We start from the raw sequence: 13,600 nt of genomic DNA, 5'->3' as shown, positions 1-13,600 counted from the left end.
AATAGAACAAAATAATTGCTGTCCCTAACCAACTCATTATGTAATTTATCCAAACAATACTGACTGAACACCCTACTAATATGCCCCTTGTGGTACAAGAAAGAACTTCCTCTTCAGAGCCAGACAGGTCTGGATTAGAATTCTGGATCCATGTCTTATCTGCTGTGGTATGTTAGGCAAGTCAGTTTTTAATTCTATAAAATGATAACAATTACGCCTGCTGGGCAGGTAGTTAGGAGCGTTGCATGAGATGACATGTAAGAGTGCCCAGCATAGTGGCTGGCTCACAGCAGGCTCAAACACAAGTTCCTTTCTTCTACCTACAACTCGAGCCGACCCCCACTCCTCCCTAAACTGTGTTCTCCTTCCTCAGCCCAGTTCTATGTTTCTGAGAGACCGATGAGCCATAAAATAAGGTCATTGCCCATGAGTTGCTTATGATCCAGTTCATGGCTCTTAAAATAATATTGCTCTAATGGTGTAGACTTTTGTACCCTTCTGACCTTTCCTCTACTTCTCCCTAGCCTCCCACTGCACATTTGGAGACAATGAATCAACAGAAGAAAGCACTAGGACAGATATTATGCAAATCCCTATACATCTGACTAAAGTAAATTACATGATCAGTAGCTTTACCTTCCTAATCCTATTTTTATTTAGGCTAGCCTGAAAAGTACGCTCCCTGAGCACATTCTGGTTGGGTGGTGGTGGCATGTGGCCAGGACCATGCAAGGTACAGAGGAAAGGTGGTCCAAAAAAGTCCCCCTACTGATAATTCATCAACAAGATAATCACCATGTAGATAATAAAGAGTTATGCACATATATTGAGTGTGTTGACAGCAGAGGTAAAAGCAGTTAATGAATACATGTTTTTACAAGACTTAGGGAAAGGAAGTTGTACCTGGTTAAAGTACAATTTTATGCCTTGATCAGAGGTATTTTCATATTAAAGTGTGGCTGAATTCAGCTTTCTGATGCTAAATTCAAGACCTGAAATTCAAATATACTATGAAATTTAAATACACGGTGAATTCTAAATAGTATTACATCTGTGCCAGGCCTAACCCTTCACTAAACAAGGAAATCAAAGGGGAGGGGTGTGGATATTTGCTTTAACTAAAGGATTATCAGAGGAATTTTTCTAATTGTGCTTTTCTCAGAAGAAAAATATATGTGAATAAGACATATAAATTATGAACGTAAGAGTATACACATACCAGTTTAAGATATTTACCTACATGAAGACTCATTTGCCCTCAGCCTCCTTAGATTTGGAGAAGAAGGTGATTAGAAGGCCTGTAGAGATGACTCTTTCCATGTGTTAGAGATGTGATGCTCCCAAAATGTCACCTTCACCCCTTTCCCTGGTTGACTGCCCACCTTCTGACCAGGAAGTCTGTCCTTTATTCTTGTTTGTTTGTTTTTCCCTGCTAAGGGCAGGGGATCAGGGGAAAGACTAAACACGGTTATGGGATGAATAAGGTTATAGAAGCCCTTTATTGAGGAGGTGCTGCAAGGGCAAAAAGAGTTCTGGAAAGTTCCCTCCATGCCTACTTTCTGGAGGATTTTTAGCCACAGCAATCAGAGAAGAAAAGGAAATAAAAGGAATCCAAATCAGAAAAGAAGAAGTAAAGCTGTCACTGTTTGCAGATGACATGATACTATACACAGAGAATCCTAAAGATGCTACCAGAAAACTACTAGAGCTAATCAAGGAATTTGGTAAAGTAGCAGGATACAAAATTAATGCACAGAAATCTCTGGCATTCCTATACACTAATGATGAAAAATCTGAAAGTGAAATCAAGAGAACACTCCCATTTACCACTGCAACAAAAAGAATAAAATATCTAGGAATAAACCAACCTAAGGAGAAAAAAGACCTGTATGCAGAAAATTATAAGACACTGATGAAAGAAATTAAAGATGATACAAATAGATGGAGAGATATACCATGTTCTTGGATTGGAAGAATCAACATTGTGAAAATGACTCTACTACCCAAAGCAATCTACAGATTCAATCCAATCCCTATCAAACTACCACTGACATTTTTCACAGAACTAGAAAAAAAAATTTCACAATTTGTATGGAAACACAAAAGATCCCAAATAGCCAAAGCAATCTTGAGAACGAAAAATGGAGCTGGTGGAATCAGGCTCTCTGACTTCAGACTATACTACAAAGCTACAGTAATCAAGACAGTATGGTACTGGCACAAAAACAGAAAGATAGATCAATGGAACAGGATAGAAAGCCCAGAGATAAACCCACGCACATATGGTCACCTTATCTTTGCTAAAGGAGGCAGAAATGTACAGTGGAGAAACGACAGCCTCTTTAATAAGTGCTGCTGGGAAAACTGGACAGCTACATGTAAAAGAATGAAATTAGAACACTCCCTAACACCATACATAAAAATAAACTCAAAATGGATTAAAGACCCAAATGTAAGGCCAGAGACTATAAAACTCTCAGAGGAAAACACAGGCAGAACACTCTATGACATAAATCACAGCAAGATCCTTTTTGACCCACCTCCTAGAGAAATGGAAATAAAAACAAAAATAAACAAATGGGACCTAATGAAACTTCAAAGCTTTTGCACAGCCAAGCAAAACATAAACAAGATGAAAAGACAACCCTCAGAATGGGAGAAAATATTTGCAAATGAAGCAACTGACAAAGGATTCATCTCCCAAATTTACAAGCAGCTCATGCAGCTCAATAACAAAAAAACAAACAACCCAATCCAAAAATGGGCAGAAGACCTAAATAGACATTTCTCCAAAGAAGATATACAGACTGCCAACAAACACATGAAAGAATGCTCAACATCATTAATCATTAGAGAAATGCAAATCAAAACTACAATGAGATATCATCTCACACCAGTCAGAATGGCCATCATCAAAAAATCTAGAAACAATAAATGCTGGAGAGGGTGTGCAGAAAAGGGAACACTCCTGCGCTGCTGGTGGGAATGTGAATTGGTACAGCCACTACGGAGAACAGTATGGAGGTTCCTTAAAAAACTACAAATAGAACTACCATATGACCCAGCAATCCCACTACCAGGCATATACCCTGAGAAAACCATAATTCAAAAAGAGTCATGTACCAAAATGTTCATTGCAGCTCTATTTACAATAGCCCGGAGATGGAAACAACCTAAGTGTCCATCATCGGATGAATGGATAAAGAAGATGTGGCACATATATACAATGGAATATTACTCAGCCATAAAAAGAAACGAAATCGAGTTATTTGTAGTGAGGTGGATGGACCTAGAGTCTGTCATACAGAGTGAAGTAAGTCAGAAAGAGAAAGACAAATACCATATGCTAACACATATATATGGAATCTAAGAAAAAAAAATGTCATAAAGAACCTAGGGGTAAGACGGGAATAAAGACACAGACCTACTAGAGAATGGACTTGAGGATATGGGGAGGGCGAAGGGTAAGCTGTGACGAAGTGAGAGAGTGGCATGGACATATATATACACTACCAAATGTAAAATAGATAGCTAGTGGGAAGTAGCCGCATAGCACAGGGAGATCAGCTTGGTGCTTTGTGACCACCTAGAGGGGTGGGATAGGGAGGGTGGGAGGGAGGGAGACGCAAGAGGGAAGAGATATGGGAACATATGTATATGTATAACTGATTCACTTTGTTATAAAGCAGAAACTAACACACCATTGTGAAGCAATTATACTCCAATTAAGATGTAAGAAAAAAAAAAAGGAGTTCTGGAGCCACTGAACCACTGTCCACAGAAGGGCCAGAATGGCCCCAGAGACATCCTCCTGGGCCTTCAGGAATGGACTGAAAGTCCTGATTGTAAGCCAATTCACAAGGTTAATATGAAGAGTGGCTTCACATCCTGGTTAATGCTTACACAAAGTGAGTCTGAGAAAAAGCTACGTTCCTCACGTGGTCTGTGGTTCAAGGGTGGACATCCTTGTGGTTCATAGAAAGAGCTGCCATGCATCAAATGGCTCTACTATGTGCCCAGCCCTCTCCAATCTCATCCTCACAGCTGCTTGGAAAGGGGGGCACTAACAGCCCCACCGAAGAGATGGGGAATCGGGGGCAGAGAATTTATACACAGGTTTAACTAGTCATGGCACAAATGTATTGAGTGCCCTTCACACTTCACTCACTTTATCTTTAACAACAACTCTGTGAGGTCTGTTGTGCTATCTGGATTTTACAGATAAGAAAATTGAGCCTTAGCAGGTAAAGTGTCTTTCCCAGAGTGATGTAGCTCATGGGCAGAGATCCAGGCCCATTTATCCTCACTGGCAGGTGAGAAGGTGCCCCAAGCAGTGGCCTAACATGGCACACAATGACCAAGCAAGGCAGCTCAGGAGGAATGGGACACTCTCCAGGATACTCAGTGGATTTCCAGTAACTAAGGCCTCACCCCGAGCAGAAAGAAAGAGGACTTAGCCCTTCTATTAGGTGAAGAGAAAACTTACTGAATCACTCCCCTTTCCTGTAATGACAAAAGGCTTAAAAGTGTGCTCTTAGTTCTTGGACCTTCTGTTGTTCAATACCACATGTGAGTGCAGCACTGACCTCAATTGACATAATTTACATTTTAGAGTATTTTTGCTGAATTTTCCTGAAATGATTTTTTTCGTTTTTGGAATAGGCAGGGAAGTAGGCATCAAGGCTGGCCCAGAAGTTCTCACAGCTCTTTAATGAAAGTCATATTACTGAAAAGGAGAGGCTCAGTCAAGCCTTGAACAGCCTATGAAGGAACATACTTGCTGCCCTGTCCCGGAGAGGCCCTTAGAGCCATCCCGAAGAGGTTTTCATGCCCTGTCCGCTACGAGTAGTCCTCAGGATGAGAGCTGGGGAGTTTCCAAAGCTCCTCCAGACTTCCCAAAACACAAGCAGAAAATTCCAGGACCAGTTGTAATGACTGGATTCTACCTCACCGCTTTTCAGACACCCCCCCAAGCCCCCCTCCCCCCTTCTCCTTTCAGTTTATTCCCCATCACTTTCCTCCTTCTTCCCGCTCCCCTGCTCCCCAGGGCAGGAAGATCAGAAACCTCAGCATAATTACCTGCTGGGTTTCTGCCACCATCAAAACCCCTCTTAGGAACCCCTGGGGCAGGCCATTGACCTGTGGCAGTCTTGGCCTTTGCTTAGGAGCATTTCGCTGGGCTAATGGGATTGCAAGGCCCTAGGGAAGTGTTGGTGGCTTATGTGAGATGCGATTAGCAGTTTTGTAATCCCTAGAGGAGCACCAGGAGTGGCTCAGTGGCTGGGCCTGATTTCACTAATTCCACTCTCCTCCTCCCAAACAGTATTTTTTGTTTGTTTGAATTTTACTAAAAAGTTAATATTTATTAAGTGCTTACTAAATGCCAGGCACTGTCTTAAGTGCTTGGCATGAATTAACTCAGTTAATTCTCATAGCAAGCCTATTAGGTAAGTATTATTAATATCCCCACTTTACAGATGCAGAAACTGAGGCACAACTAGCAGGGATTTGAACCCAGGTGGTCTGGCTCCAGAGACTGAATTCTTAACCATTTAATATATACTAAGTATCTGCTGGGTGCTTGGTGCTACATTAAGCACAAGCTACATGGAAAAAATGAGCCTTCAAGGAAACAAGCCCTTTACATCACCGTGCAAATGTCAAGTCAAACCTAAGACAAGAAGTATTCTTTATACTGATACGTAGTACCTCACAAAAATATTGTGAGACCCACTGAACTCTATTCTGCAAGAATAAAGGAAGAGATTGCCTCCATCTGCACCCCATCTAAAAAATCCTGCCTATATTATAAGCACAGTGGTGGATGGTGGCGGGCATGGCCAGGGATGGGGACTTAGCTGGTAGAGGCACCGTGAGAAGAAGACGATGTCAATTGAGTAATCGTACAAGGGGACTCCAAGCTCCCACCAATCTAACAGGTTTGTAAAAATACAGATTACCAGGCCTCTTCCCTGGGAATTCTGAGTCAGTTGATCTGGGTTTGTGTCCAGAAATCTGTTTTGTAAAAAGCAACCATGGTCATTCTTGTCTTCAGACAAGTTGGGAATCACCTTGTAATGAGCTGAACTTTGGTCGTGCTGCTGCCACACCTGACCCCTTCTGAAACGCCACCTAGAGAGCCTGTGCCGGTATTTCCATGGTTCTGGAGAGGGAGCATCACACACTCCGGGGAAATTCTGGTGGCACCAAGGGCAGCAGGGAGTCTTTAAGAGCACTGTGGTGACAGCAGGTGTCGGGCTTTTTCTCACGAGTTAGTTATCCTCAGGACCAAGGAGTCTGGGGAGAGGGGCGTGCTCTTGGGGGCCACTGGCTTAATTCCCTCTCCTATTGCCCAGAGCATCTTCTACCTGCTAATGGTTCTATATGACATGAGGCCCAATGGTAGGTGTGATAAGCCCTCAGGTGGAGATGTTCCCTGGAAGTTTGAGGTCGAGAATTCAAAAATAACTAGGATGGGCTTCCTGACTCTGATAACTCCAGCCTGCTGATCTGCCAGAGACGGACATGTTAACCGCTAACTTGAGTCTAACTTGAATACGGTCTGAAAGAGATGTAAAGAGGGGGCCAGGGATGCACAGAGGAGTGAGTGACTAAACCTATGTCGAAGCAGAAGTGACATTTGAGAGCTAAGTCTCAAAAAGTGAATGAAGAGAAGCTCAGTAGATGGAGAAGGAAAAGTCCTTTCAGACTTCTCTGCCTTGTGTTTCTTCTTTCGGAGAAATACCCTCCCCCACTTCATAGTAATCACGCACAGTCCATGAGACTCAGATGAAGCTAACTGCGCTTGCCTTACCTCGTGGTGGTACACAATCTGCTGAGGGACTGGGGACAGGTAGAGTGGCCAGGCCAATTTGAGAACTCTCTAGGAGTATTATGTATGCTACGGGAAAGCCACTCCCTCTTTCTGTGTAGTTTTTGGGGTAAAGATGACCACTGAGGGCTGTGAGCAGCTGACACACTACCAAATGGAAAGGGTCTGGCTGAGATCAAAGTTGGGCCAAGGCAAGCAGAAAGGTAAGATGGAAGGACACAGTGTCCTAGGTCCCCTGAACTTCCGGGTTATGTCAACCAGTAAATTCTCTTTTTCACTTAAGCAAAAAGGCTCTCATAAATAGGCAGAGAAACAGCCATTTGCAAAGGATGAAATCATGAGAAGCTGGGGTGTCCCTGAGGGTGGTGGGAGGAGCTGTGGAGCAGAGCTGAAGATGTATGAGTGAGCAGAGGCTGGGAAGGTGGGCTGGAGCAGGTTTGGAAGGGACTTGTGTTCCCTGAGGATGAGTCATTAAGATTGTAAGAGTGGCAGTGATGCCAGCAGATGTGTGTTTGGAATGTAACTCTGGTGTCAGCGTGGAGAAGCGCCTGAACCAACAGAGACTGGACCCTGGAGTCCAGGGAGTGAGCCTTTAGAACAGGCTAGTGGAGAGATGACAAGGCCTCTGGGGCTCAGAGAGCCTGGCAAGCAAGAGGAGGAGTGGAGAAATAGCTAGAGATGAGGAGCCAAAGCTCAGTGACTGGACGTAACAGAGGCAGTGGAGGAGGCAGGACAGCAGGCTCTGAATTCAGGCATACCAGATCTGCATCCTGTCTGTTCTACCTAATAGCTGTGAGATGGGATCTTATTTAAACTCTTTAAGCCTCAGCTTCTGCACCTGTAAGTGGGAATGATGATAGCATACACTTGATGGAGCTATCAGGGGATTGAATGAGCTAAGGTACGTAAAAGCGCTTAGCACGGTGCTTGGCAAAACGTTACACAGTAAATGAGAGCTGTTGTGTGGAAGGTGATTTAAGGTTGACCCTTAAACCTCTAGCTTGAGAATTTGGAAAAATGCAGAGGACTGTGATCAGGATAGGAAATGCTGAAGGAGGATAGGTTTTATGGGTAGTGAGAATACAAGTTTGTTTTGGACACGTTGAGGCTGATGTGCCTGTATAACCCGGGGGTGGGAGTGTCCAGCAAGCAAGGGGACCTCGGAACTTGAGGTTTGGTGGACATACCAATGGACAGCCACTGAAGCAATGGCAGACAGGAGATGGCTGAGGACAGACACGACACTGTATGAGCTAGAAGGCAGAAGGAGTAGCCAAGGAGGAGTCAGGGAGCTGTTAGGAGGCAGAAGATGTGAAGAGGGAACTATTTAATTGTGGATAAGCTGTTAGAGAACAGGATCCATCTCTGGGAGCTGTGGGAATTCTTGTTTCTTCAGTGGGGAGAGTGAGATTTGAAACCCAAGACCACTTGACTTGCTAAGGGATCTCTGGTTCCACCTACAGGGCTATCCTGGAGGGGCCCAATGCGGCCCTCAGGTGGCTTGCTGCCCTTACCTCCAGGTATTGATTAGCCAGGCGTAGTGTGCGATCAGTGATGTTAAATATATCCCTCCAGTCGAAGATGTCCATATCATCAGCCTGGCCCTCTCGTGGGCCCCTATAGAGGAAGTTCAGTACGGCTTCGGCAGTAATACCTTCTTCACCAAGCTGCCTATTCCAAGAGGCTTTTACTGTTGGGTTCTCCAGGGTGTCCTTGGGAAGAAGCAATACAGTTATAGCATTTAGAATTCCACAGGGCTTCCCTGGCGGTGCAGTGGTTGAGGGTCTGCCTGCCGATGCAGGGGACATGGGTTCGTGCCCCGGTGCGGGAGGATCCCGCATGCCGCGGAGTGGCTGGGCCCGTGAGCCATGGCCGCTGAGCCTGCGCGTCCGGAGCCTGTGCTCCGCAACGGGAGAGGCCACAGCAGTGAGAGGCCCGCGTACCGCAAAAAAAAAAAAAAGAATTCCACAGGATCTTTGGTCTTGTTTTTAGGCCATTTCTAATTTTTAACAAATGGGATAGACTTTAAGCCTCCCTAAAAATCTAGTGGGTTTTCTTCCATCATTAGGCATATCTATCTATACCCCATTTTCCCCCAATACATAGGTCTCTACAACAGAGGGGAGACGTGTATGTGGGGATGGGGCAGAGGGGCAGGGAAATGGCATATAGGAAGCTTTCTTTTTCTTAAGGATTTCCTTTGGTTCCCTTTTAATTATCCCTGCTATGCAGGACTCTTATCTCCTGGTTTTGTGAAACTGAAAATGAGACCAGAGAGACACACTCAACCACCTTTTGCAGTTACAGAGCTGGCCCCTTGGGGAGATGCCCCTTTGAATGTGAGGCCCTCAAGTGAATTCATAACAGCAAGAAACCTCAGGAGGTTACTGGTCTTATGGTGGTTTTCACATTTCCCCAGAGTTTCAGAAACCTATACCCCACCCAAAGCCGGTGATTCCACATGATGACAGCTTCCAAAACTGGTGCTTATTATATTTTGGTCTAACTCCAGGGGTGATTAACCCTCTATTGGGCAAAGGAAACAAATGGAACTTTCCTGGCCTTTCTCCTCCCCCCGCCTCCCGACCTCTAATACCATCCGTACTCTGATCATGGTCATCTGCATGCTCTTGTCAAAGAAGTACCAGATCTGGGGCCCTACTTCTTCCCAGACTTTGACCAACTTCCTGAAACGCTCCAGCTCTTCAAACGTCGAGTTGGCCTAAAACCAGACAGAGACAGCAAAAGAATGGAGAGAGAAAAAGTGAGAAAGAATCTTGGTTGTACCTTTCCTGTCACAAATCCTCAGTATGTAGGAAGGCTTTTCACGGAAGTGTCTTTATTTTCTCAGTTGATTGATATTTCCCAGAACAATCAGCTATTTCCCACCCTCCCAGATTGACAGAATCTTATTTCTTAGTATCTCAGAGGTACTCATAATATTGATGATGTTATTGTCTCAGAACCTCATTAAAGCTGGATTTGGACTCCCTGTGAGTAAATGCTCTTCCTCCCTTCCTCCCTATCTTTGTCTGTTCCGGGTAGCCAGGCTTCAGAGAACTGTGAACTCTTCCCTTAGGGATAGAATTCAGGCAGTGAGGAAGAAAATCTCATTGTAGGCTGCATAGAGAGGGGAGGGCCAGGCAGGGGCATTGGTGCAAAGCCTTCCAATGATGTCTGTGGATGGGGGAGGAACCAAGAGTCCACTTAGCAAAAAGCAAACATGAGGCCCACCACCAGGAGGGCACAGTAAAAAATACAGACACACACACACGCACCACACACACACCACACTCATTCACACACATGCATGCACACACACTCTCATTCTACTGGGTAGCCAGAGGAGAAGGCAGAAGGGACAAGACCAGCTGGGACCTTACGTTCTTCAGTATCCTGCGTATTGCGGGGGAATCCGGAGTAAAGAGGATTTTTCCCATCAGCAAAGGCTTTGCTGCCCTCCAGGCTATTTTGGTTAGAGGGTTTGACTCCAGGCTCTGGATCAATGCATTACAAAAGGTTGCTGTCAGGAGAGAAGGGACAGATTTTACAGAAACTCCCCGTTGCTCACAGCTAAACATAGTCATTAGTGTGTTCAAATCACATGTCTCATTCAACTGTACGCTGGAGGATTTGACAAATAACCTAAATTAATAGGCTGTACCCCACCAATAACAAGCTCATCATTAGTAAGTAAAAATGCCACAGTGCATCTCAATAAAGGCCTCATCAGAGAAACAAAGGATGGGGCTTGCCTTGTGTTTTTTTTTCTGCTTTAGAGGAAGGTTGAGAAGCCTGCTTATGATTATTGCAAGGAACAGAGGCCATTCTCAGATGAAAGGGACCAAGAGGCCAAACAAGGCCTCCCCTTGCAATCTCAGCTTTAGTCTCAATAATTTCCTTTCAATTAGCTGCTTAACTTCTCTGTTGTGTGTGGCTGTCTTAGGGCCCAGCTGCTTTTGGTGTGTGCCTTGCTGCTTCTTTTCAATTTTTAACTAGAGGGTTGCCCAGCTGCATTTCGTCCGCACCCCACCCTCCTTTTACCCCACAGGAGCCAAAAAAAAATAGTGAAAGGTGGGAAAGATAACTTGCCAGCAACTTGCCATTTGGAAAATAATTCAGTACTACACACACGGATTTTCACTACATTGTGTTTGTAAAAACATCCCACAGCCATGTTTACTCTCCAGAGCCCTTCTGACCCCAGCTCTGCTTGCATCTCTGGGTTGCCTCCTCATTTATCTTTCTCTTCCTCTAGAACGTAACCCTAGTTCAATCAGATCAGCGGGAAACGTCCCCTCCGTTCCCATTCCCAGTGGGTCTCAGCTCTTTCCATGGCTCACTTCCAGAACTCTTTATGAGCACTACCCGCTTCCTGCTTGGGGAAATGGACTCTCTGGAAGGAGAAGCCTCTTTGCCCAAGGCCCTTCAACAAGACCAAGGGAAAATCAACCCCAGGATTAATTTCACCTGGAAGTGTTAACCCATCAGCTTAACCAACATCAGAAGCCAATTTATATGCAGGACTTAGAAAACTTACTTGTTCTTTTGTCATAAGAATAGATAGGATCTTTCCTTGTGGAGTCAATCCCCAGGAAGGCTTTATAGTTATTGTCTTCGTACCAGTTGAAGGAGAACACCCGAGAGCCTCCTCCCTCTGGGTAGCCACACAAGAGGTCAGACAGGGTGCCCATCAGCTGTGTGAACGTCTCTGGACCTCCAGTCTGCACGAGTGGCCTGGTCACCCACAGCAAGTCTTGAACACTTGGTCGGTGGATGAACTATGGCAAGGCAAAGGCTTCAGGTTATGCTAAGGTAGTCAGAGTCACAATCCACTGTGAAGTCAAAGCTCCAAAGTTTGGGGAGACCTTTGCATAGGCATTTGATTTCCAGGTTTGAAAGAAAACATATATATGCTTAGCAATCCTTAATCCAGCTGTGAAATAAAATCTACTGCCATCCACTCAGGGCCTAGGAGGAAACTAGGATGAGCCTTAAAGAAAATAAAAGAGTTAACCTCCAAAGTATTTCAATATTATTTCTCTTTTCCAGTCCATTTAGTTTGAATTCCTTGGGAATGTGTCCTTGGGGAAACATAGAGAATAATTCTCTACCAGTCAGTTCTTAGGTTCTGTTATCCTACCAAGATGGAGCTACTGGAAAACTGGGAAATAAAATAGAGGAGTAGCTCTGTCCTAGAAAGGCAAAGTCGGGGCAAATTTCTTTGGCCAAATAATTTAGAATTTAGCTTTCTATATTTGGAAAATTATCTTCTTATTAGCTTAGCTTTACCAAATGTGAACTCTTCCATTTCCCTGAAATGTGTGGTTTGTGGTTTCTTTTAGTGTTTTTGTGTGTGTGTGTGTGTGTGTGTGTGTGTGTGTGTGTGTGTTTTAAGATCTAAGCAAATATAGAACAGATGAAGTCTCCATTCTTGGGAAAACTATTTTTAAATTCTTCACCAAACTAAGAAGAGGCTGGTGGTCATCTCTCCATATTGGTACTGGTGGCACTCAGTGGCCTTGTTTTCTGAAGGTAGATCTAAAATGCTGAGAACTAAGTTGAGGGCTGCCAGAGTTGCCAGGGTCTCAGTTCCCATAATACCATTTGACTTTAAAGGAAAATACAAAATAAAAATCATGCTGCTTTTATTCCCAAAACACACTTGGTTACTTATTCTCAAAGGCACTTGGGGATTTAAAAAACCATTAGAAAAAAAAAAAAACCATTAGGATTCAAACAGGTGAGACTGAAAACAGTTCTCCCACTGCAATAAGTGATGTTTACCGGTCATCTCCTCTCTGTCCACATGCCAACACTTGCTCTCTGAAACTGCTGAGCGCCATGTAGAATCCACATATTGAGTCATGCCTATAATCGCAGTCTAGGCTTCAATAATAAAGATGGAATCTCAAACTGCTTCAACAATAGTTAAGTCTTATGACAGTCTTGTAAGGGGTTACTACCATTATTATGTTGCTCATTTAATCAAAGCGCTCCGAGATGAAGGGGCTGTTCCAGAGTCAAACAGTCTAGTATTAGTTAACATAAACTGGGCCATCTGCGTCAACCCAGTCACGAATGCTAGACTTGCTATCTAGACAGACAAGAAACCTTCTGCAACTCCCACATGGAATTAAGAGCTTTAATATGCTTTGGAGATTAAAAAAAAATTCTCTAGCAACTTCAACCCTATTATACTGATATGAATTTTTAAAATGCTTATGAAGAAAAGAATGTTAAACACAGACTCCCCCTGCAGCAGGTGGCCATCAGCACAATGGGCCCTTCTCTAACTTTCCCTGCACGGCACTCTGAGCAGGCTGAGCTTAGTTTTATGAGGAGAGATTCTAACCATGCAGTTTTCCAGGTTGGCAAAGCCCAAGTCAGCTGAGAATACTGGAGGGGAAAAAAAGTTTAGGGAAAATTATATTTCCCCTTTTGCCTCTCTTTCATAATCCTCATTACACTTGAAGATAATTGTTCATTTCACATCTCTCTTCCCTGTTGGACTATACATTTCACAAGGCAGTGACCATATCTGTCTCTTCATCATTATGACCCCAGCACCTCTCATCTGTTGAGTGGAGAATCATTTTATATATGGGTGAAGGCTTAGCGTTTGATTAAACTGTGCGCATCTTTTACAAAACAACACAAAAAGTCACTATCTTTGTGATGAAATGAGTATGTAATATGTATGTAAGACACTTAGTGCCTGTAAGCACTGTGTAAGTGTATGCGATTACTATTAATGGTATAGATTTA

General features: G+C 43.9%; 1 protein-coding gene across 1 annotated transcript in view; it reads right to left on the bottom strand.

The window, feature by feature from the left end:
• The window catches only part of ABCA4 (ATP binding cassette subfamily A member 4), a 138,756-nt gene that overhangs the window by 79,753 nt on the left and 45,403 nt on the right, over window positions 1-13,600 (bottom strand). Inside the window, exons 8-11 of the mRNA XM_060302615.1 lie at window positions 11,373-11,613; window positions 10,216-10,355; window positions 9,438-9,554; window positions 8,347-8,544 (exon numbers count right to left, since the gene is read on the bottom strand). Of these exons, the coding sequence (XP_060158598.1) occupies window positions 8,347-8,544; window positions 9,438-9,554; window positions 10,216-10,355; window positions 11,373-11,613 (696 nt within the window). The remainder of the gene's footprint in view (window positions 1-8,346; window positions 8,545-9,437; window positions 9,555-10,215; window positions 10,356-11,372; window positions 11,614-13,600) is intronic.

Source organism: Globicephala melas, chromosome 1, assembly GCF_963455315.2.
Source record: "Globicephala melas chromosome 1, mGloMel1.2, whole genome shotgun sequence".
Classification (NCBI taxonomy): Eukaryota; Metazoa; Chordata; class Mammalia; order Artiodactyla; family Delphinidae; genus Globicephala; species Globicephala melas.
This window is presented reverse-complemented; position numbering and strand designations above follow the sequence as displayed.